The following is a 22,898-nucleotide window of genomic DNA, read 5'->3' as shown; positions in this document are numbered from 1 at the left end:
CATAAAAACACTTGGTGTACCACCCATATTCCCGTCACAATAAAAAATTTCTCTAGAACTTATAAGTGAATTTGGGTGTAAAGGTAAACCGTTTTAACCACATGATACAAGTGATATTGGGGGGAAGAGGATTCATACACAGAACTTTAGGTTCAACAATAAACATTCTTAACAAACTGAGCTATAAGCTGCTTATTTAATTTCAACTTGTTGATCAAGTTATCCTATACTCTTGTTTTGTGAATTGACAGTCTTAATCAAAATTGTTATCTCCAAGGGTTCGATCAGTCTCAGACAGAAATCACATTAAATCATTTATTATTGAATACGAAGTCAACGGACGTTTTATCTTTAGGTAATACCGTCGACTGTTACACATATATAAGATAGCATATCATATGAAATTCCAGTTGCAGGTCGCGTCTGAGAAATTAATTCAAATTCAAAGAAATTCATGAACTGGAAATGAAACTAGACAATCAATCACACTCTTGATCACGAAACAAAGACGAAGAAGAACCAATATGGCAAGTCGGGAACTCTAACGGTTCATTCCCGGTATGACGTTTGGAGGTGCAGGGTTTCCACCTTGGTTCATTGTCTGAGCATTGGCGATCCAACCTGTGTATTAATATTCCAAAGAAAACAAATTGACATTGAAGATCAATATATTATAAGCAAAATAATCATGCATAATCGAAGCTACGAATATGAGGATTAGGTTACCCATGGAGGGGTCTAATCCGCGGTTTTTGAGCTCCCGGTACTCCTGGGAAATAGCACAACAACGAAGCAAGCAATGGACACAACAGTCCGCACATGGATCTTCAGGCAATGCGTAGAGACCTCTCAGTTTGGATCGAAAGGAGAACGAGTACAAACAAGCACACCCCACATAGGCAAGAGCAAAGTAGATCAAACACGCGCAAGCGCACGCTGCAATACATAGTATGCAACAAATTAATAAAATTAAGACATGCATCATCAAATTATATTTGCTAAATTACCATATGATTAATTCAACTCATTTAAGAAGTCAGGGTTAACTTACATGTTGTTCCTCTATCTATAATCTCAGCATTTTGCCCAAAGGTTATGCAGGGACAGCACCATGTCATCATGCCTAATTAATCACAATCATAATAACATGGAAAAATTAATTAAATCAATAAGAATTAACTTGAGATTCCTAACATATTAGCAGAGATGACATTACAGATAAAAGGGTCAATTAATTATTGGGACTTACAACTGCCAGGATCTTCAAAGCAACCACAAAGACCTGTTGTCCATTGTGGCGGCCCCTGTTGTTGGTAGCCGTAAGTTGCTGCCTGTGGAGGCACCGCCTGTGGTGGCGCGGCCTGCTGATAACCATATGCTCCTCCTTGTGGAGCTTGTAAAGGATCACTGTTGTAATTAGGATGCATTTTGATCTTTTTGTTTAAACTAAAGGAAACAAGAAGGCCCAAGTGTGAAATGAGTTGAGAGGGGTGGCCTTGTGCAAGGATGAGTTTAGTTCTTATATAGAAAATTGCTCAACCTAGGAAGTTATTAGTGGTTGAATAACGCAGCATACGTAATTTGCTTAGGTCAATGATTAAGCAAGTTCATAGAAATAGAGAGTAATGGGATATCATCCACCCATTGAAAACTTTGGGATAGCAAGTAGAGATGTCGACGAAGAAGATAACGTCGAAATATTATATGGACCATCCAAAGGTGGGATATCGGTGACAATAAACTTAGACCAGTATCCTGGTCCGATGTAACTTGTCCACATGTAACATGGGGTCCTAAATTTGTTTTCTTTTTCCACGTGGCACCATACAAAAATTGATGGAAAAGCCAATATTTTATATTTATTATAATATAATGCTAACCTTAAATATTGGCATGCCACACAAAATATTTGCTTTGGTTTGCCGATTGGAAAGTATATATTGAATTGGCCAAACTTAGAATGTGACATCCCACATCGCCCAGGGGTGTGATCCTTAAATGTATATTCTCATCCCTACCTAGCACGAGGCCTTTTGGGAGCTCATTGGCTTCGGGTTCCGTAAGAACTCCGAAGTTAAGCGAGAAGGGGGCTAGAGCAATCTCATGATGGGTGACCCACTGGGAAGTTGCTCGTGAGTTCCCAAAAACAAAACCGTGAGGGAATGGTAAGCGCAAAGCGGACAATATCGTGCTACGGTGGTGGAGCGGGCCCGGGAAGTGGTCCGGCCCGGGCCGGGATGTGACAATTGGTATCAGAGCCTAACCCTGGCCGTGGTGTGCCGACGAGGACGTCGAGCCCCTAAGGAGGGTGGATCGTGACATCCCACATCGCCCAGGGGAGTGATCCTTAAATGTATATTCCCATCTCTACCTAACACGAGGCCTTTTGGGAGCTCACTGGCTTCGGGTTCCGTGGGAACTCCGAAGTTAAGCGAGAAGGAGGCTTGAGCAATCCCATGATGGGTGACCCACTGGGAAGTTGCTCGTGAGTTCCCAAAAACAAAACCGTGAGGGAATGGTAAGCCCAAAGCGGACAATATCGTGCTACGGTGGTGGAGTCGGGCCCGGGAAGTGATCCGCCCCGGGCCGGGATGTGACAAATTGGTATCAGAGCCAATCCCTGGCCGGAAATGTGCCGACGAGGACGTCGGGCCCCTAAGGGGGGTGGATTGTGACATCCCACATCGCCCAGGGGTGTGATCCTTAAATGTATATTCCTATCCCTACCTAGCACGAGGTCTTTTGGGAGCTCACTGGCTTCGGGTTCCGTAGGAACTCCGAAGTTAAGCGAGAAGGGGGCTAGTGCAATCCCATGATGGGTGACCCACTGGGAAGTTGCTCGTGAGTTCCCAAAAACAAAACCGTGAGGGAATGGTAAGCCCAAAGCGGACAATATCGTGCTACGGTGGTGGAGCGGGCCCGGGAAGTGGTCCGGCCCGGGCCGGGATGTGACATAGAATGTCACTAAAACCCCAAACCCTAATTAGTATTTTAAATGAGAGATTATATTCACACACCCCAAATTACTTCTTTCATATCTTTTTATTTTTTTAATATTTTTCTATCAAGGGTTAGTGGTGTATAGAAAACATTAAAAAATTAAAAAGGTGTGGGAGAAGTAATTTGGGGTGTGTGAATATAATATCTCTAACCAAATATTCAATTTAAATTGTTGAACTAAATGAAAAAAAATAGTGACATGTGGATTGAATATTCCCAGCATAGCGATCAAATGTCAACAATATACAAAACACGAGAAAATTACAATAATAAGAGTAATGCTAGACTTATCATATTTTGGTGGATCCTACCTTTAATTACATAGGTGATAAAATGTGATGAAAGTAATATTTTGGGTTAAACTTTGTTTACTACTCTCATGTTTTATGGTTTTCAACATTTATTACATGAAGTTTTTTTCGCCCCAGAGTCATACCTAAAGTGTTAGTTTTGGGACAATCTCATACATCCATTAGTCTGGCTATTAAGTCTTTCGTTTACTGATGACGTGACACCCACGTAGACAATGATTGGGCGCCATGTATCATTAAAAATTAAAGAAAATTAAACTATTAAAATAATTAATTAAATAAAAGTTAAAAAAAATATAAAAAATTCCCCAGGTCCCCTTTGTCTTCCCCACCCCGATCCCCTTCTCTTCTCCCTCTGCACCTCTGCACATCCGCTTTCACCCTCACTCTCCGCTCTCTATCTCACTCTCCGCTCTCACTCTCCAGATCCCTCTGCATCATCTGCACATCCATCCTTTTCCAAATCCCCTTTGTCTTCCCCATCCCGATCCCCCACCCCGAGTGACTTGCTGTGACAAGTGCGATGATAGATGCCTTTCTGTGGAAGAGAGGGTAGCCGTGCTTCCATCCAAGGATGAGGGACTTATCGGGTTCCTGGAGCTCAACGGAGTGGAAAGCGTGGGAGTTAAGGATGGTGCGGACAGCGTTGAGTTCTTGGATGGTGAAGGGGTCGAGAAGGTGGTGGGAGGTGTTGGAGATATGGTCTTTGAGGCGGGGTGTTGGGATATGGGGATTGGATGCGGTTTTTGGAGGAGCACTAGGCGGAGTTTGTTGTGCAGTCGAGGAGGTCGGAGACATACGGGCGGCACGTAAGGAAGGTGGGACCAAGTGAAGAGGAGGACTAGGCCTATGCAGAGGGAAAGGGAGAAAAAACGCAGGAATCTCCGATCTTCCATGGATCATGTGTTTCAAAGTTTGAGTTTGAGGGAGGGGGAAGGATGGATGTGCAGAGGTGCAGAGGGAGAAAGGAGGGGAGTCGGGGTGGGGAAGACAAAGGGGATCTGGGGATTTTATTTTTTTCTTTTATTTAATTAATTATTTTAATAGTTTTCTTTATTTTTATTTTTTAAATTTCCATGTGGATGATACGTGGCGTCTAGTCATTGTTCATGTGGGTGCCACGTCACAATTAATGGGAGACTTAACAGTTTGACTCACGGATGTATGAGACTGTTCCAAAATTTACACTTTAGGTATGACTCTAGACGAAAAAAACTTGATGTACTAAATGTTAAAAACCCCAAAACATGAGGGTAGTAAACAGTCTTTTGTCCTAATATTTTTATTTCAGGATTTGAAAAATAATTGTTTTCGGATTTCTCCAGATTAAAATTATTCCATTAATCTTTGAGAGGGTGTGGACAAAAGCCCAATTGACATTCTTACAACGCACAAGCCCTGAAGCCCATAAAAATGCAAAGTCCATACGCCCAACATGCCTTTTGTTCTTGCATTTGCAGGTTCGGACCAGCATGCCTATACATGCATTTACTTAATACATTCATTGTCTAAACAATCAAATATGACATTCTATCTTTCTAATCGCATATTTGACCGTCAGATACTGAATTAAGGGATCGTTTGAGAACAATATTTCAACAAATCAAAAAGAACTTGAATCAAAATAATTATCAAACGGCCCTAAGTAATCGTTACCCATGTCAATTATGGTACCTTCCATTATCCCCAGAAAGTCTAAATGCAAAACATTGAATCGGTTGTACAAAAAGAATGGTACAAATCGAAGGCATTGAAACCCTTTTCCACAGAACTCAGAAGAAAGATTCAAACAAGGCATACAAAAAAATATAACATTTACACATTTTGCTCCTCCCCTTTTCTAAGGATCATCCTACTACTATACATACGAAGTGGGAAATGGAGGTTTGTAGTAGTATACATGTGCGTGGATATACCGAATCGAGTTAAAATTTTAGTTAGAAATGATTCCTCGAACCTGTATTCAAGCCATTACGAATCATCAAAATTCTAGGACCGACAGCCGGCGTTTGTCTCTGCAGAATATCAAAAAATTGCTGGTAACATCCGACCAACAAAGATGTCCGCAGGTTTTGAGTTTTGACAATTCTTGCTGAGAGTCTGAGGCTGTTTTAAGTTTTGAAGAACTTGGCAACGGCTTGATAGAGATTCTCTTCCTCGAAGGGCTTTGAGACGTATCCATCCATCCCACACTTCAGGCACTCATCATAGGTGGCATGAATAACATCCGCCGTCATAGCTAACACAGGCAAATGCCAGTCACCCTTTCTTGCGAGTGCTTCAAATCCACCATTCATCTCAACATTTGCCTTGCTCTCCATCTGCCGGATTCTGCGTATTGCCTCAAACCTGCAATCAAAAGTAACATTTGTAAATAACAAATTAACAATTCCAATTTGGTCAAAGCACAAATGCTAGCAATAAGGGCATTCAGAGTCTAGAATGTTGTAACTGAAACACCGAAACATACCCATCCATTTCAGGCATTTGAATATCCATGAAGCAAGCATCAAAATTGTGCGGTAATTGAAGCAACGCCAATGCAGCTTTGCCACTATCAACGCACTCTACATAAGCACCAAACTTCTTTAGTGCACCTGCAGCAACTCTCCTGTTTACCAAATTGTCATCAACCACCAAAATTTTCTTCCCACAGAGCAGACTTTGGAGGACGTTAGATCCATTAGGCACCACTCTCCCTGGTTGCCTCTTCTTTCCTATGCCCAGGACCTCTTGAAGACACGCAGCCACCATACTAGCCCTCAAAGGTTTCATAATTACGGTATCCGCAAAACCAGCTGCCCTTACCTTATCAGATTCAGCTTGACTAAGATTATTGGTTGCAAGAAGGATCATTTTTGGCAGCTTAAACGCATGACCGTTCTGTTTCCAATCCAATTTCTGCACATTAAGATCATGTTCTTCACCAGAAATCCATGAATCCTTCTCAACTAGAACTATATCTGGCTGGATACTTTTCCTGTCATATGTAATGAAGCAGTTCAATTCAGTTAATCAAATCCTACTTATTTCCAAAGTCTACCATTTTTTTTTCAGTTTTCCAAAGTCTACCTTTTCATTTTACTCAAAAGTCTACCCTTCATAGCAGTTAATAAAGGTAATATTGAATTGCCATATTGTTATAGTTTTGTCACAGTAAATATTAAACCCCTTAAAAAACTTTAAAGATGTAGCAAAAGTAAACGTACCCGGATGCCACATCACCATTTCTTCCACATGAAGCAACAGCCATCTTGATGCTACTCGCAACTTCCACAAGGATTCCAAGTCTCTTTAAGTGGTATTTGGTTACAGCAGCTCTCACGAGTTTTCCATCAACTACTATTGCTCGCAATCCTCTAAAACTAGAAGGTAGATCCTCAGGATTAGGTTTTTTCATGTCACTAAATGCATTTTTCTTGCACCTCCTAAAATTAGCGGTGAAAGAAAATGTACTCCCAACATGAGGTCGACTTACAAATTTTATCTGACCACCCATCAGTTCAACCAGACACTTACTGATGCTCATAGAAAATAACGCATCTCATACTTTAAGTTGCAGAACAGGTATTCATCGACTCGTGTGGGACTCTCTTTAGCGGCGAGTCTTGCTAGCAATTCTCTTCTTTACATTTACTATGATAAAAAAAATATATTTATATTTACGTGTTATACTAATTCTAAAAAAATGATCGAAGACAGGTTGAACTAATTTTGCAAAAATAATTAAAGACAAGTTGAACTGATTCTGCACAAAATGCAAAAATGATTAAAGACGAGTTAAACTAATTCTTCAAAAACATTCGAAGATGGGTTGAACTGATTCTGCAAAAATGATCATGGGGTTGAACTGATTTTGCAAAAATGATTAAGGACAGGTTGAATTGATTATGCAAAAATGATCGAGGACGGGTTGAATTGATTCTACAAAAATGGTCAAAGATTGGTTGAACTGGTTCTTCAAAAATATTCAAGGACAGGTTGAACTAATTCTGCAAAAATAATCAAAGACGGGTTGAACTGATTCTGCAAAAGTTGTCCAATACGAGTTGAACTCATTCTGCAAAAATGGTCAAAGACGAGTTGAACTGATTCTGTGAAAAATGGTCAAGGGCTGATTGAACTGATTCTACAAAAATGGTTGAGGACAGATTGAATTGATTATAGTAATAAAAGGATATAAACTGAGTCTGCATATAGTTTCAAAACTGATCATGCATAAATAGTCGAGAATAAGTTGAACTTTTGGCACATATTAATTTTGTTAGAGTTGTGAGGGTTAGATTTTATTAACAACCATAAAGCCTTAGAGGGTATGGCTGATATTTTAAAATATTGTTTAAATGTTTTTTGACTAGGCTTTAGTAGTTTTTATGTTTTTGTCTCTCATTAACATGTTTAAAAACTAGTGGAGTTCCTTGAAATATAGTCAAAAATTTTGTCTCTCTATGTAAAGCTCCCTAATTAATATTTCCAAATGGTTAGTTTTCTGTCCTGGAAAGAATAAATCCATATGTTTCGTGACTTACATTATATATTCAATATTCTAAATAAAAAAAATTAATTAACCAGCATATATGCTTCTTAGTTCCTTATAGTCGAGAAGATAATTTTGAAAATTGAGGATTTAGACTATTCTTTCCTATAGGAAAACTGTGTCACGATATTAATAGAGGCGTGCAATGATCCACGGGGCTAATCAACGGTAATATTTCCTAACTCAGTAGTAAAAGGTCTCGATGCAATTAGTGGTGAACTACGAAACCATTCACTGCACATTGTATTTAAGGTTTCCAGATTTCCGACGTGGGAATTTAAGTTCTTTATAATAAGCAAATCATATAGCACAAAAAAAGTTGGCCTTGTGGCAAGCATGCATGCATACCCCGGCCCAGCTGACAGTAGATGTACATAAAAGTTTGCAAACGGTTGAGAAGAGTTCATCACAAGCAGTAATTTGTTTTGAATCAATATTGATTCATATTCTGGTTCCCTTGAGGCGTCATCATATTAAACTGTGGCTGCTGCTGATGTAACCTTGGATTCCTTTGCACATTTCCTATCCATCCAATTGAAGGGTCAATCCCTCTGAAATGGAGCTCCCTGTAATCTTGGCAAATAGCGCAGGGCTCACAGAAGAAATGGGTGACCCAATCGGGTTCAGGGGACTCGATTAGATTTGTATTTGCTGCGCAGCTTTGCACGGTACGTGCATGGCATTATGAATGGTACATATAACAAGGCTGCAATCAACCCGTAGAACAGTCCGCTGCTCGCACATGTTATCACGAGAAAACTTAAAATTAGGTTTGCAGTCTCTGAACAGATTCAAAGGTTCGTATTGATCAATATGCTTTTCCCTCGATTTCTTCTTCCACGTCGTACCCGACACCCCGACCTCGTACATCTGCCAACAGCTTCCCATGGCTTGGTCCCACGATCCCCTAACAACCCTCAAGCTCATTTGCAACCTCCGTGGGGGTCCGTGGCACGGGGAAGTCCGATAGGGAAGGTTTCTACACGGCAGCCTATTGGCTCTTCCACAACCACTCAAAAACCCTAGGTTGTAACGTTGCATCCTTTGCGGAGTTCGGGTATTTCAAAGACCTCCTCGAGATTATGTACAGGGTTTTGGAAGGCCCCGACGTGAGGGAGGTCCAAAAGGCCAAGTGGTTGCGGTGGAAAGAGCGGTCGGTCGGAGTTGCAGCCGCACCGGCAGCGGCGCGGTTGGAATACTAAGACTAATTACACGATGACATCAGCTCCCCCTCCCGCTCAATCAGAAATGAAAATGATTGCAACGGAGAGAGAGAGAAATTGAGAAAGGAAAAACCAAAACAGAAGACCGTCACCATGGCGAAGAAGGCTATCGAGACTTATGAGCGAGACCCAGAGTTTCAGTTCCTACACGAGCGGGTTTCAGATCTCTTTGTGTAGTGCTTGAAGACTGATATTGATTCCCTGAAAGATACGTCATCCTCTTCAAAGTAAAAGGAGATAACCCTAGCGGCGAAGTGGTGCCCTTCCCTCAACGCCTCCTTCGACCGCTCCACGCTGCTCTGTGAGAGCATTGCAAGGACCTTTTCCCGAGAGAATCATACCCTTAATACCCAGGAATGGAGGAGGAAGAGTACTTGCACAAAGTCAGGCACCGGCTGAGGAAGGAGATTTTGGTGCCTTTGAGGAAGGCAATGGATTTGCCTGAGATTTACATAGCTGCCAAACAGTGGGACTCAATTCCTTACAACCGAGTGGCATCCGTGGCCATGAAACGTTACAAGGGTAAGTTTTTGGAGCATGACGGAGAGCGGTTCAGGAAGTATTTAGAGGATGTGAAAGCCGGCAAGGCCAAGATTGCCGCCGGTGGATTGCTGCCGCATGAGATCGTAGCCCAGCTCAATATTGGCAACTATTATGGTCAAGCTTGTGCGGAAGAGGATTATGAAGTGGCTTCACTTCAATGGCAGAGAATGGTTGATGATTTGCTAAAGCAGGGCAAGATGAAGAACCGCTTAGCTGTGTGTGACGTGTCTGAAAGTATGGTTGGAAGGTCTGGAAGTATGGGTGGATGGTCTGGAAGCATGGGTGGATGGTCCGGAACCGGAAGTATGTATGGTATCTCGACCCATCTAGACACATTCCGTGACAATGCGAGTCCAATGGACGTGTTGGTGGCGCTGGGACTTTTGGTGTCTGAATTGAACGAGGAGCCATGGAAGGGAAAGATTATCACTTTCAGTCGGCAGCCTCAACTGCATTTGATAAAAGGGGATGATCTTCGGTCCAAGTGAAAGTTTATTAGGGAGATGGAATGGGGCATGAACACGGATTTCCAGAAGGTGTTTGATTTGATTCTTCAAGTGGCTGTGAATGGGAGATTGAAGCCAGAGCATATGATCAAAAGGATCTTCGTGTTCAGCGACATGGAGTTCGATCAGGCTTCGAGTAATAGCTGGGAAACTGATTATGAGGCAATACAAAGAAAGTTTAAGGAAAAAGGGTACGAGGAAGCGGTGCCACAGATTGTGTTTTGGAATCTGAGGCAGTCGAGTTCTACACCGGTGTCTAATACACAACGAGGGGTGTTGAGTGGCTACTCCAAGAATTTGATGAAGCTGTTCTTGAATTACGAGGGGGAAGTTCACCCGGAGCTTATCATGGAACTAGCCATCTCCGGCGAAGAGTATCAGAGTCTTACTGTGGTAGATTGATATTTGAAGGCGTAGCAGTGTTCCGTCATCATTTGTTTGAAGATTGTTTGTAATTTGAAAATAAAAATGTATATGAAGATAATGAATCAAGAAAATTCCTAGTTAGGCGTTCAAGATAGTTAATTTCCAATTTCAACTATATATGGTGTTATTTGGTCTTCTCTTTATTTTCTGTGAACTTTCAGGATCATCACGTGCCAACGAACCATAAGTACTGCAAACACTCCTAACCACTTGGGTTACACGCAAACACCCCCTTGTATTGTATTGTAACTGTTGATCAAGTTATACTTCTCTTGTTATGTGCATTGACAGAGTGGTTATCAATAATTCTATTTCCAAGGCTTTGATCAGTCTCGAACAGATTAGAATTCAAGTAAATTATCATATGAACTCAACAACTTCAGCAATGAAATTCCACTTGCAGGTCGTGACTCGTTATTAGAGAATGGAAAATTGAAGAACCTAGAAGGAAGCCGGAGCTAGTTCTCTTACTCTAACGGGTCAGTGGTGCCCTTCGTGACAGATGGAGGTGCAGGATTTCTACTTGTTCATTTTCTGAGCATTGGCGACATCACCTGTGCAACATATATATACATATATTTGTTATAAACTTTTTACTTAAGTGTGATTGTGTGAATCTTAAATTAGATTTAATTCTAGTTATTCTTCCTTTTTATGACTTGTATTCCTTGGAGAAGAAGGATTTCTTCTCTCTTATTACTATAAATAAAGGCACTGCAATAACACATCCTCTACACAACCCTACAACCTCATCTCTCTCTATATTTTCTATGTGCCGCCGCCCCCCTCTCCTTGTCACGTGTCAGTTAAATAAATGTCACCTGTCAGTTAAATATAGGCCACAACAAGTTATTAACATGCTCCTATTGCGCTTAGAAATATGAAATTTTTCATTAGTACCAACAAAACCAAGCATATTATGTTGAGGCTAAATATAAGCCTGCTTCGATGACTGAGATTCAGTTTCATCAAGGGAAAAACACCACACTAGGGTGAATTGAGGAGATGGCAAATTCATGACTGATATTGAGGAATTGGGCTCCAAGATGTTGACTTGTGTTTTCCGAAGCCAACCTAGAACTTATAAGAGATTTTTCAGTGTGATCGGTACACGAGGTGGTACATTACATGTCATTACACAAATAGTGGGATATGTGTGTTAAAAAGGTTAATAACTTAAAAAATAAATTTCCCACCACTTACATAAAAACATGTGATGTACCACCTATATTCTCGTTACAATAAAAAATTTCTCTAGAACTTATAAGTGAATTTGGGTGTAAGGGTAAACGGTTTTAATCACATGAGACAAGTGATATTGGGGGGAAGAGGATTCATACACAGAACTTTAGGTTCAACAATAAACATTCTTAACAAACTGAGCTATAAGCAGCTTATTTAATTTCAACTTGTTGATCAAGTTATCCTATACTTTTGTTTTGTGAATTGACAGTCTTAATTAAAATTGTTATCTCCAAGGGTTCGATCAGTCTCAGACCGAAATCACATTAAATCATTTATTATTGAATACGAAGTCAACGGACGTTTTATCTTTAGGTATAATACCGTCGACTGTTACACATATATACGATAGCATATCATATGAAATTCCAGTTGCAGGTCGCGTCTGAGAAATTAATTCAAATTCAAAGAAATTCATGAACTGGAAATGAAACTAGACAATCAATCACACTCTTGATCACGAAACAAAGACGAAGAAGAACCAATATGGCAAGTCGGGAACTCTAACGGTACATTCCCGTTGTGACGTATGGAGGTGCAGGGTTTCCACCTTGGTTCATTTTCTGAGCATTGGCGATCCAACCTGTGTATTAATATTCCAAAGAAAACAAATTGACATTGAAGATCAATATATTATAAGCAAAATAATCATGCATAATCGAAGCTACCAATATGAGGTTTAGGTTACCCATGGAGGGGTCTAATCCGCGGTTTTTGAGCTCCCGGTACTCCTGGGAAATAGCACAACAAGGAAGCAAGCAATGCACACAACAGTCCGCACATGGATCTTCAGGCAATGCGTAGAGACCTCTCAGTTTGGATCGAAAGGAGAACGAGTACAAACAAGCACACCCCACATAGGCAAGAGCAAAGTAGATCAAACCCCCGAAAGCGCACGCTGCAATACATAGTATGCAACAAATTGATAAAATTAAGACATGAATCATCAAATTATATTTGCTAAATTACCATATGATTAATTCAACTCATTTAAGAAGTCAGGGTTAACTTACATGTTGTTCCTTTATCTATAATCTCAGCATTTTGCCCAAAGGTTATGCAGGGACAGCAGCATGTCATCATGCCTAATTAATCACAATCATAATAACATGGAAAAATTAATTAAATCAATAAGAATTAACTTGAGATTCCTAACATATTAGCAGAGATGACATTACAGATAAAAGGGTCAATTAATTATTGGGACTTACAACTGCCAGGATCTTCAAAGCAACCACAAAGACCTGTTGTCCATTGTGGCGGCCCCTGTTGTTGGTAGCCGTAAGTTGCTGCCTGTGGAGGCACCGCCTGTGGTGGCGCGGCCTGCTGATAACCATATGCTCCTCCTTGTGGAGCTTGTTTAGGATCACTGTTGTAATTAGGATGCATTTTGATCTTTTTGTTTAAACTAAAGGAAACAAGAAGGCCCAAGTGTGAAATGAGTTGAGAGGGGTGGCCTTGTGCAAGGATGAGTTTAGTTCTTATATAGAAAATTGCTCAACCTAGGAAGTTATTAGTGGTTGAATAACGCAGCATACGTAATTTGCTTAGGTCAATGATTAAGCAAGTTCATAGAAATAGTCGACGTACTAATATCATTGACCTTTTCAAAATACAAATCTGGATTACTTTTCTCCATATTGTTTGTTGGATAGCACAAGTTGTTGAATGGTAATCTTGTCTTCAGCCCAAGAAGATGATCCAGCCCATAGAAAACTCATGAAATGTGCTAGAAAATTCTAGCAAAAGGTTGTCGGTGCATTAGGCATGCATAATAAGCTAGATAATTCTAGCAAGTTGTAATATTATATGGCCATAAGCCATATGTCGGTGCAGTGTGTGCATTAACATGCACTAGAAAGTGCTAGTGAAGTCGGCAAACATGCCTATAAATTTAGGTGTGTGTGTGTGTGTTGCCATGTAGCAAGAACTAAGAAAGAGAGCAAGAAGTGAGAAAAAGAGTGAAGTGTGAGTGTGTTTGAGTGTTTCCTCTTGTATTAAGATTGTGTGAGAATAAAAAATTTGTATAACACTTTGAGTGATTTTTTCTTTCTCTTGCCAATCAAATTCCGCTGCATTACAATCTCCTTTGTGAGATAAACATCTCCAAGTAGTGAAGCATTTTTAAACCCCAACAAAGTGGTATCAGAGCTATGGCTAGCAATGCTATGGCAGCCTTCCAAGTTCCAGTGCTCGACAGCAACAACTTCGATAATTGGAGTATCAAAATGAAGGCCCTTTTGGGTGCACACGATGTCTGGGAAGTCGTGGAGAAAGGCTACACTGAGCCAGAAGATGAAGCTACTCTGTCTCAACCCCAGAAGGAGAGTTTGAAAGATTCAAGAAAGAGAGACAAGAAGGCTCTCTACCTTATCTACCAAGCATTAGATGACAATGGCTTTGAGAAGGTCTCGAGTGCAACCTCTGCCAAGCAAGCATGGGAGAAGCTTCAAACCTCTTACAAAGGAGCCGAACAAGTGAAAAAGGTTCGTCTTCAAGTATTAAGAGGTGAGTTCGAATCTCTACAAATGAAAGGGTCTGAATCAATCTCTGATTATTTCTCAAGAGTCTTAGCTGTTTCCAATCAATTAAAAAGAAACGGAGAAAAGTTAGAAGATGTTAGAATTATGGAGAAGATACTACGCTCGTTGGACCCCAAGTTCGAGCACATTGTCGTGACGATTGAAGAAACTAAAAACTTGGAAGAAATTAGTATAGAGCAATTAATGGGTTCACTACAAGCATATGAAGAGAAACATAAGAAGAGGCAAGGGAATGATGAGCAGCTCCTTAAGACGCATGTTCAGCCAAAGAAGAAAGAAGAAAGCTTCGACAACGAGAGAAGCCGATACGGAAGAAGTCGTGGTCGAGGTCGCGGACGTGGACATGGGCGTGGATGTGGTTGGAACTTAAACAACCATAGCAACTACGAAAGAGGAGAAAGCTCAACAAAAGGTCGCGGAAGAGGACGCTCAAACTCAAGGTATGAAAAATCTCAAGTTCAATGTTATAATTGTCAAAAGTTTGGGCATTATGCTTGGGAATGTAGAGCTCCAAACAACAGACTTGATGAGAAGGTCAATTATGTGAAAGAAGAGAAAGAAGAGAATGGTGTTGTGCTACTAGCATGCAAGAACAATGATGGAGACCAAGACTATACATGGTACCTTGACACCGGCGCCAGCAACCACATGTGCGGAAGAAGAAGCATCTTCGTAGAGCTCAATGAATCAGTGAGTGGTAACGTTTCTTTTGGAGATGAATCCAAAATACCCGTAAAAGGAAAAGGTAACATCCTTATTCCCCTGGAAAATGGGGGTCACCAATTAATTTCGAATGTCTACTACGTGCCCAATATGAAAAGCAACATTTTGAGTTTGGGTCAACTCTTAGAAAAAGGTTATGATTTTCATACGAAAAATTATATCCTTTTTCTTAGAGATGACAAAGGAAGATTAATTGCCAAGGCGAAAATGTCAAAGAATAGGATGTTTCCCATGAACATTCAAAACGATGTTGCAAAGTGTCTCAAGATATGTTACAAAGACATATCTTGGCTTTGGCATCTTCGTTTTGGGCATCTTAACTTTGGGGGATTGGAGTTATTATCCAAGAAGGAGATGGTGAGAGGCTTACCGCGTATCAGCCACCCTGATCAAGTTTGCGAAGGATGTTTACTTGGGAAACAGTTCAGGAAAAGCTTTCCAAAGGAGTCGACCACAAGAGCCCAGAAGCCACTCGAGCTCATTCACACCGATGTGTGCGGTCCAATAAAACCAAGCTCTTTGGGTAAAAATAATTATTTCCTTCTCTTCATTGATGATTTTTCAAGAAAAACCTGGGTGTATTTCTTGAAGCAGAAATCAGAAGTCTTTGGAGCATTCAAGAAGTTCAAAGCCGTTGTAGAAAAGGAGAGTGGTTGCAAGATCAAAGCCATGAGATCTGATCGAGGAGGAGAATTCACTTCGAAGGAATTTCAAGAGTTTTGTGAAGCAAATGGAATTCGTCGACCTTTGACAGTTCCAAGATCCCCTCAACAAAATGGAGTGACGGAAAGAAAAAATCGAACCATCCTCGACATGGCTCGAAGTATGCTCAAAAGTAAGAAATTGCCTAAGGAATTGTGGGCAGAAGCTGTAGCATGTGCTGTCTACCTATCCAATCGGTCTCCAACAAGGAGTGTGTGGGGAAAAACTCCGCAAGAAGCATGGAGTGGAAGAAAACCAGGTATTTCTCATCTAAGAGTTTTTGGAAGCATAGCCCATGTACACGTACCAGACGAGAGGAGAACCAAACTCGACGACAAAAGTGAGAAGTTCATCTTCATCGGCTATGACACCAATTCAAAAGGCTATAAGCTGTATAATCCAAACAATGGGAAGACGGTGATCAGTCGAGATGTGATGTTCGATGAAGAAGGAGAATGGGATTTTGGCCCGCATGTAGGTGATCTTCACTTCTTTCCTCAATTTGAAGAAGAGAATGAACAAGGGATGATGGAGCAAGCAAGAGAGGTTCAACAAGAATCCACTATTCCACCTGCTTCACCAACATCAACCAATCATGGTAATTCATCAGCATCAGCATTGTCAAGTGGGAGTCTAAATGAAAGAGAAGTACCACGCACAAGAAGTATACGAGACCTTTATGAGGTAGCTGAAAGACTTGATAATCCTACACTTTTCTGTCTCTTTGCTGATTGTGAACCAGTCGACTTCCAAGAAGCAGTGCAAGATACTAAGTGGAGGAAAGCAATGGATGAAGAAATTGAAGCAATTCAGAAGAATGATACATGGGAACTCACTGTTCTTCCGAAAGGACACAAAGCCATCGGAGTCAAGTGGGTGTACAAGACAAAGAAAAATGCCAATGGAGAGGTCGAAAGATACAAGGCAAGACTAGTGGCGAAAGGCTATAGTCAAAGAGCCGGAATCGACTATGATGAGGTATTCGCACCCGTTGCTCGGTTGGAAACTATACGATTACTAATTTCTTTGGCAGCCCAAAACAGTTGGAAGATTCAACAAATGGATGTGAAGTCCGCCTTCTTAAATGGAGTCCTTGAAGAAGAAGTCTACATTCAGCAACCGTCAGGCTATGAGATCAAAGGGCATGAAGACAAAGTTCTAAAGCTGAAGAAAGCCCTCTATGGGTTAAAACAAGCGCCACGAGCATGGAATAGTCGCATCGACAAGTACTTTCAGGAAAACAACTTCATCAAGTGCCCTCATGAACATGCTCTCTACGTCAAAGTCAAAGATGGAGATATTTTGATTGTGTGCTTATATGTGGATGATTTAATCTTCACCGGGAGTAATCCAAGCATGTTTGAAGAGTTCAAGAGAGTGATGACCAAAGAATTTGAGATGACCGACATCGGGTTGATGGCATATTACCTAGGCATTGAAGTCAAGCAGAACGAAGAAGGAATTTTCATCTCCCAAGAAAGCTACACAAAGGAGATACTGAAAAAGTTCAAAATGGACGACTGCAAGCCCGTGAGCACGCCAATGGAGTGCGGAGTCAAACTAACCAAGTATGACAAAGGAGAAAGCGTAGATCCAACATTTTTCAAAAGTCTAGTTGGAAGCTTACGCTACTTGACTTGCACAAGACCAGATATTCTCTATGCTGTCGGATTAATCAGTCGCCACATGGAGAATCCCACAACTACACATTTGAAAACGGCCAAAAGAATTCTTCGATACCTCAAAGGTACTGTTAACTTTGGCTTGTTTTATTCAAGTTCTGATAACTACAAACTTGCTGGATATAGCGACAGTGATTGGGCAGGAGATTCCGACGATAGAAAAAGCACTACTGGATTTGTGTTCTTCATGGGAGACACTGCATTCACATGGATGTCGAAGAAGCAACCGATTGTCACTCTCTCTACCTGCGAAGCTGAATATGTAGCTGCTACTTCATGTGTCTGCCATGCAATCTGGCTGAGAAACTTGCTGAAAGAATTAAGAATGCGACAAGAAGAGCCAACAAAGATCTATGTTGACAACAAGTCTGCAATAGCTCTAGCAAAGAATCCAGTATTCCATAACAGGAGCAAACATATAGATACCCGTTATCACTACATAAGAGAGTGCATTGCAAGAAAGGATGTGCAAGTGGAATACGTGAAGTCTCAAGACCAAATCGCAGACATATTCACCAAGCCCCTCAAACAAGAAGACTTTGTCAGACTAAGAAACTCAATCGGCGTCACAAGACAAGATTAAGGGGGGATGTTGAATGGTAATCTTGTCTTCAGCCCAAGAAGATGATCCAGCCCATAGAAAACTCATGAAATGTGCTAGAAAATTCTAGCAAAAGGTTGTCGGTGCATTAGGCATGCATAATAAGCTAGATAATTCTAGCAAGTTGTAATATTATATGGCCATAAGCCATATGTCGGTGCAGTGTGTGCATTAACATGCACTAGAAAGTGCTAGTGAAGTCGGCAAACATGCCTATAAATTTAGGTGTGTGTGTGTGTGTTGCCATGTAGCAAGAACTAAGAAAGAGAGCAAGAAGTGAGAAAAAGAGTGAAGTGTGAGTGTGTTTGAGTGTTTCCTCTTGTATTAAGATTGTGTGAGAATAAAAAATTTGTATAACACTTTGAGTGATTTTTTCTTTCTCTTGCCAATCAAATTCCGCTGCATTACAATCTCCTTTGTGAGATAAACATCTCCAAGTAGTGAAGCATTTTTAAACCCCAACACAAGTACGTGTTTAAAACGTCAGAAATCTCTGCGGTATGACAATCTAAAATACAACACATATAATGAGTGGTTCTACCATTAATTGCATCAAAACTTTTTGTAAATGATTAAGTTGGAGACAATATCGTTGTTTATAATTAATTGGTTGTGAGCCGCTAAACCATCTTTCAGCATTGCTTCCTATGGGAAACACAGTCAAATGATCCTAATAATATTGGGAAATTATCTTCTCCGACCTAGTCAAGGAACTAAGAAGTAAATTGATTATATTGTTAATCAAAAGTCTTCCCTCTTTTTAGAATATTGAATATAAAATGTAAGTCACAAAACATATGAATCTACTATATTTCCAGGACAGAAAACTGACCATGTGGACATATAAATTATCCTAACTGAAAAGAATAACAATCTGCAACTGCAGTATTCGTCTTAGATATCTGTAATCACAGCCAGGACTTGTAGAGAATTCCATAAACTTTGCATGAATGAAATGTAAAATATAACGCCAATTGCAGTTTTTAATTACCTCATTTCCATCACAAATTGAGCGGATTAAATTAATATCCAAGACTTAGTTATCAAACCACTTGCATGTCTTATAACGACTTGGTATATACTTGTACTAAAAGATGTTCAAGTGGCCAACTCATAGAAGCAATGGAGAAAAAAGTGTGAACGCTATCTTCAGTGGTAGAGAGGAAATTTTTATACTGTATACAGAATTGTTCACTCTTTGTATCACTCTTATCCATACTATCTTACGATTTTGCATTTCCTTTTGACCTTTTGCATTCCTTTAGTTAACTTTGTTCGTTGATTTTTCTTTGAGGTCAAAAGGGGATACTCCATTAAAAATAAAATAAAAATAAAAAAAACCTTACAACTATAAGTTCTATAGAGGAAAAAAAACACGCTTCAAGAGTTCAATTGGAGAAAGAAAAAAACTCATCACTTGTCATGTTCAAATTGATTATTAATTGCAAAATTCCTTTGATATCTTTCTTCCGTCGAAAGATTAACAAGATTTTTATTTTAAAAAAATGACTTTAAGTGTTTTTCTTTAAAGTTTATTGATTTCAAAGACTTCTATAATGAGATATAGTTCAAAGCTTAAAGCCCATTATGTCCCACCTCATGAAGCCACCCACACAACTGATCAGACCACCCAAGCTCCATCTAGAAAACTCCAAACCTCTCCATTGACAACAAGACAAAGGCAGCAAGCCATTGATAAAATTGAATGAGAAGTGACACTTAGTACTAGGGTTGGGCAAACGGGTCTTGGGCCCGCAGGTAGGGGCGGGTACGGGGCGGGTCCTGTTTTTAAATAGGGGAAACGGGGCGGGGCGGGCCTAGGTAATGGCATTCTAGGGTCGGGCCGGTTCCAGATTTATAGAAAAACGGGGCCCCGAACCGGCCCGTTTGTAATTGAAATGGACGGCCCAGATTGAAAATAAACATACCTTCCAATCATGACCGTTGGTTTTAGGTTTTAGTATAAACTCCAACCCGTCTCTCTCTCCCTCCCTCTCTCTCGCTCTCCGTCGGTGAGAAGCAGCTGCAGCCATGGCGCAGTACAGCAAGGTCGCCCCGACCCCTCTGCTGAAGGACGAGCTCGACATCGTCATCCCCACCATCCGAAACCTCGATTTCCTCGAGATGTGGAGGCCCTTCTTCCAGCAGTACCACCTCATCATCGTCCAGGATGGCGACCCGTCGAAGGTGATCAAGGTCCCGGAGGGCTTCGACTACGAGCTCTACAACCGCAACGATATCAACCGGATTCTGGGTCCCAAGGCGTCCTGCATCTCCTTCAAGGACTCTGCTTGCAGATGCTTCGGCTACATGGTCTCCAAGAAGAAGTACATCTTCACCATCGACGACGATTGCTTTGTAAGTATCGCTTTTGGGTTTCGAAAACTTGGGATCTTAATTGGGGCTGTTTTGGATGTGGGATTTGATTTTTGAGTTGAAAAGGTTGGATCTTGGTGGGTTTTGGGAAGTGGGTTTTGTTGGGGTTTTCGAAATCTTGTTGTTCAATTGAATTTCGATTCGACTCGAATTGATTAGTTTGTGATGAAATTCTGTTGCTTTTGTTGTTTAGATCTGTTTCTGCTGCTAATGTTTGACTTACCCTCATCGTTTACTTTTGTTAATGAACTTTACTTGCTTTGATCTCTGTTTCTTTCGAGTCATATTTTAATATCATAGTTGCCTTTGGTTTGATCCGTTTCTTACCATGAGTTCTTTCCGTTAGTGTACTTAAAGTCTTGTGTAGAGATGTTGTTTGTTAGTCATTGTCTTCTGATCCGGTTTCGGTGATAGCATGAATTATATAATTGCAATTCTATGATATCGAAGCTTTTGAAAGATTTGTATTGTTTTCGTAAATCTTAGGTTCAGCACTAAGCTAATTGATATACTGTTTACTACATTCACAGATCTCCACCTTGCACTCGAGTCTGTTCGAATTATTGTTAGATTTACACCTAAAAGTTTCGGCCCGTAAATATTGATTAAGATTAAAACGTTTAATTTCAGTTTCGTGTATTCGTAGTTTGAGTAGCTGGTGTTGTGTATTTGGAACTGTTGCTGGAATTAGCAATGTTATGGTGCTGCTAATGTGTTTCAGATTTGATCGATATCCTTAAAATTCTTGTGAAATTGAGGTGTTATAACTTAAGTATGGTACTCTTTGTGAAAATGCAGGTTGCCAAAGATCCTTCTGGCAAAGATATCAATGCACTTGAGCAGCATATCAAGAACCTTCTGTCTCCGTCAACTCCATTTTTCGTCAGCAGGTGTGTGGTGCAGGGGAACCTTGAGATTGGAAGTCTCAGAGAAGTTGATGTTAAGTCTGGGCTTCCTGCCACTACAAGTACTGAAAGATTGGAACTTCTTGACGATGACGAGCATATTCTTAGCATTAAAATAATTGGTGGGGATCACAGACTTAGGGTATGAAGACTTTGATATGAAGTTCTGTGTTCACCGGAATCTTTGCATATCCTTTTATAATTCAGCACATACTTCTCTTTTCCTTTTATTTGGTTGCACATTTCTCAGCATACAAGCTAAAAGGTTAACTAGTTCACAAGATTTTGATATGAAGTTCTGTGTTCACCGGAGTCTTTGCATATTAGTCTGCATTTTTTTGTGCAGATTGCAATCTGTGAATATGTACAATTTTTTTTTTTCTTTCAAACAACCAAAAAAAAAAAAAAAAATGGACCCGTGGACCCGGCCCGAACCGGCCCGTTTCAACCGGGCCGGGTAATGTCCGGTTCTTATATTAAAAAATGTAATCCCCGGCCCGGCCCGCCCCGTTCCTTTTGAACCTAGGTCCGGTCCGGTCCCTTCAAAATTGGGCCCGGCCCGGCCCGTGCCCAGCCCTACTTAGTACTAGAGTCTAGTAATATTTTTTTCATTTGTAAGTGAGAGGTTTTAAGTTTGATTCTCACTAAAGGCGTAGTTCAACCACATTACTTTGACAAGCTCATTGTAGGGCTTAACTCACTTCCCCACTCCTTAGCGAAGATACTATCGTTTGTTAAAAAAAAAAAAAAAAAAAAAAAAAGTTGAATGAGAAGAATATTCGTTAAGCATATGCTTGTAGGGTTGCCAATTGTGGCTTAGTGTATAAAAAATAGGCCGTTTGTGCTCTTTTTTTCTTCGTTTTAGCTCGTAAACAAATCTCTTCGACAAAAGCATATTGATCAATACGAACCTTTGAATCTGTTCAGAGACTACAAACCTAATTTTAAGTTTTCTCGTGATAACATGTGCGAGCAGCGGACTGTTCTACGGGTTGATTGCAGCCTTGTTATATGTACCATTCATAATGCCATGCACGTACCGTACAAAGCTGCGCAGCAAATACAAATCTAATCGAGTCCCCTGAACCCGATTGGGTCACCCATTTCTTCTGTGAGCCCTGCGCTATTTGCCAAGATTACAGGGAGCTCCAGTTCAGAGGGATTGACCCTTCAATCGGATGGATAGGAAATGTGCAAACGAATCCAAGGTTACATCAGCAGCAGCCACAGTTTAATATGATGACGCCTCTAGGGAACCAGAATATGAATCAATATTGATTCAAAACAAATTACTGCTTGTGATGAACTCTTCTCAACCGTTTGCAAACTTTTATGTACATCTACTGTCAGCTGGGCCGGGGTATGCATGCATGCTTGCCACAAGGCCAACTTTTTTTGTGCTATATGATTTGCTTATTATAAAGAACTTAAATTCCCACGTCGGAAATCTGGAAACCTTAAATACAATGTGCAGTGAATGGTTTCGTAGTTCATTACTAATTGCATCGAGAACTTTTACTACTGAGTTAGGAAATATTACCGTTGATTAGCCCCGTGGATCATTGCACGCCTCTATTA

At 40.5% G+C, this 22,898-nt stretch overlaps 3 protein-coding genes and 2 pseudogenes across 4 annotated transcripts; 2 read left to right on the top strand and 3 right to left on the bottom strand.

Annotated features, from left to right (window-relative positions):
* Positions 1-31: 31 nt before the first annotated feature.
* On the bottom strand, positions 32-1,636 carry LOC137709731 (protein PLANT CADMIUM RESISTANCE 9). Its single transcript, XM_068448714.2, has 4 exons — positions 1,250-1,636; positions 1,052-1,123; positions 727-936; positions 32-621 (listed from the first exon to the last, which is right to left on the bottom strand). Exons 1-4 carry the CDS (start codon positions 1,425-1,427, stop codon positions 542-544), a joined length of 540 nt encoding a protein of 179 aa, XP_068304815.2. The 5' UTR covers positions 1,428-1,636; the 3' UTR covers positions 32-541.
* Positions 1,637-5,057: 3,421 nt separating this feature from the next.
* LOC148696101 (histidine kinase CRE1-like) lies at positions 5,058-6,840 on the bottom strand (annotated as a pseudogene). The gene is made up of 3 exons (XR_015963322.1): positions 6,521-6,840; positions 5,782-6,285; positions 5,058-5,660 (listed from the first exon to the last, which is right to left on the bottom strand). The product of XR_015963322.1 is annotated as a histidine kinase CRE1-like (transcript).
* Positions 6,841-8,668: 1,828 nt separating this feature from the next.
* On the top strand, positions 8,669-10,522 carry LOC148696100 (uncharacterized; annotated as a pseudogene).
* A 1,527-nt stretch (positions 10,523-12,049) lies between these two features.
* Positions 12,050-13,276, bottom strand: LOC148696099 (protein PLANT CADMIUM RESISTANCE 7-like). Its single transcript, XM_088696174.1, has 4 exons — positions 13,000-13,276; positions 12,802-12,873; positions 12,477-12,686; positions 12,050-12,371 (listed from the first exon to the last, which is right to left on the bottom strand). Exons 1-4 carry the CDS (start codon positions 13,175-13,177, stop codon positions 12,292-12,294), a joined length of 540 nt encoding a protein of 179 aa, XP_088552300.1. The 5' UTR covers positions 13,178-13,276; the 3' UTR covers positions 12,050-12,291.
* Positions 13,277-20,008: 6,732 nt separating this feature from the next.
* LOC148696098 (UDP-arabinopyranose mutase 3-like) lies at positions 20,009-21,550 on the top strand. Its single transcript, XM_088695341.1, has 2 exons — positions 20,009-20,397; positions 21,214-21,550. The coding sequence occupies exons 1-2, from the start codon at positions 20,071-20,073 to the stop codon at positions 21,466-21,468; spliced, it is 582 nt and encodes a 193-aa protein (XP_088551467.1). The 5' UTR covers positions 20,009-20,070; the 3' UTR covers positions 21,469-21,550.
* Positions 21,551-22,898: the final 1,348 nt, after the last annotated feature.

This window comes from Pyrus communis, chromosome 6 (genome assembly GCF_041283825.1).
Source record: "Pyrus communis isolate YQ-2024b chromosome 6, ASM4128382v1, whole genome shotgun sequence".
NCBI lineage: Eukaryota > Viridiplantae > Streptophyta > Magnoliopsida > Rosales > Rosaceae > Pyrus > Pyrus communis.
This window is presented reverse-complemented; position numbering and strand designations above follow the sequence as displayed.

What these genes read in the sequence shown, in the direction of transcription:
- LOC148696099 (XM_088696174.1), bottom strand. Translation starts at nt 13,177, where the DNA reads ATGCATCCTAATTACAACAGTGATCCTAAACAAGCTCCACAAGGAGGA. An exon ending in TATAGATAAAGGAACAACAT is followed by an intron (nt 12,687 to 12,801) that starts GTAAGTTAACCC and finishes TATGTATTGCAG; the next exon opens with CGTGCGCTTTCGGGGGTTTG. An exon ending in CGGATTAGACCCCTCCATGG is followed by an intron (nt 12,372 to 12,476) that starts GTAACCTAAACC and finishes ATTAATACACAG; the next exon opens with GTTGGATCGCCAATGCTCAG.
- LOC148696098 (XM_088695341.1), top strand. Translation starts at nt 20,071, where the DNA reads ATGGCGCAGTACAGCAAGGTCGCCCCGACCCCTCTGCTGAAGGACGAG. An exon ending in CCATCGACGACGATTGCTTT is followed by an intron (nt 20,398 to 21,213) that starts GTAAGTATCGCT and finishes GTGAAAATGCAG; the next exon opens with GTTGCCAAAGATCCTTCTGG.
- LOC137709731 (XM_068448714.2), bottom strand. Translation starts at nt 1,427, where the DNA reads ATGCATCCTAATTACAACAGTGATCCTTTACAAGCTCCACAAGGAGGA. An exon ending in CTTTGAAGATCCTGGCAGTT is followed by an intron (nt 1,124 to 1,249) that starts GTAAGTCCCAAT and finishes GTGATTAATTAG; the next exon opens with GCATGATGACATGGTGCTGT. An exon ending in TATAGATAGAGGAACAACAT is followed by an intron (nt 937 to 1,051) that starts GTAAGTTAACCC and finishes TATGTATTGCAG; the next exon opens with CGTGCGCTTGCGCGTGTTTG.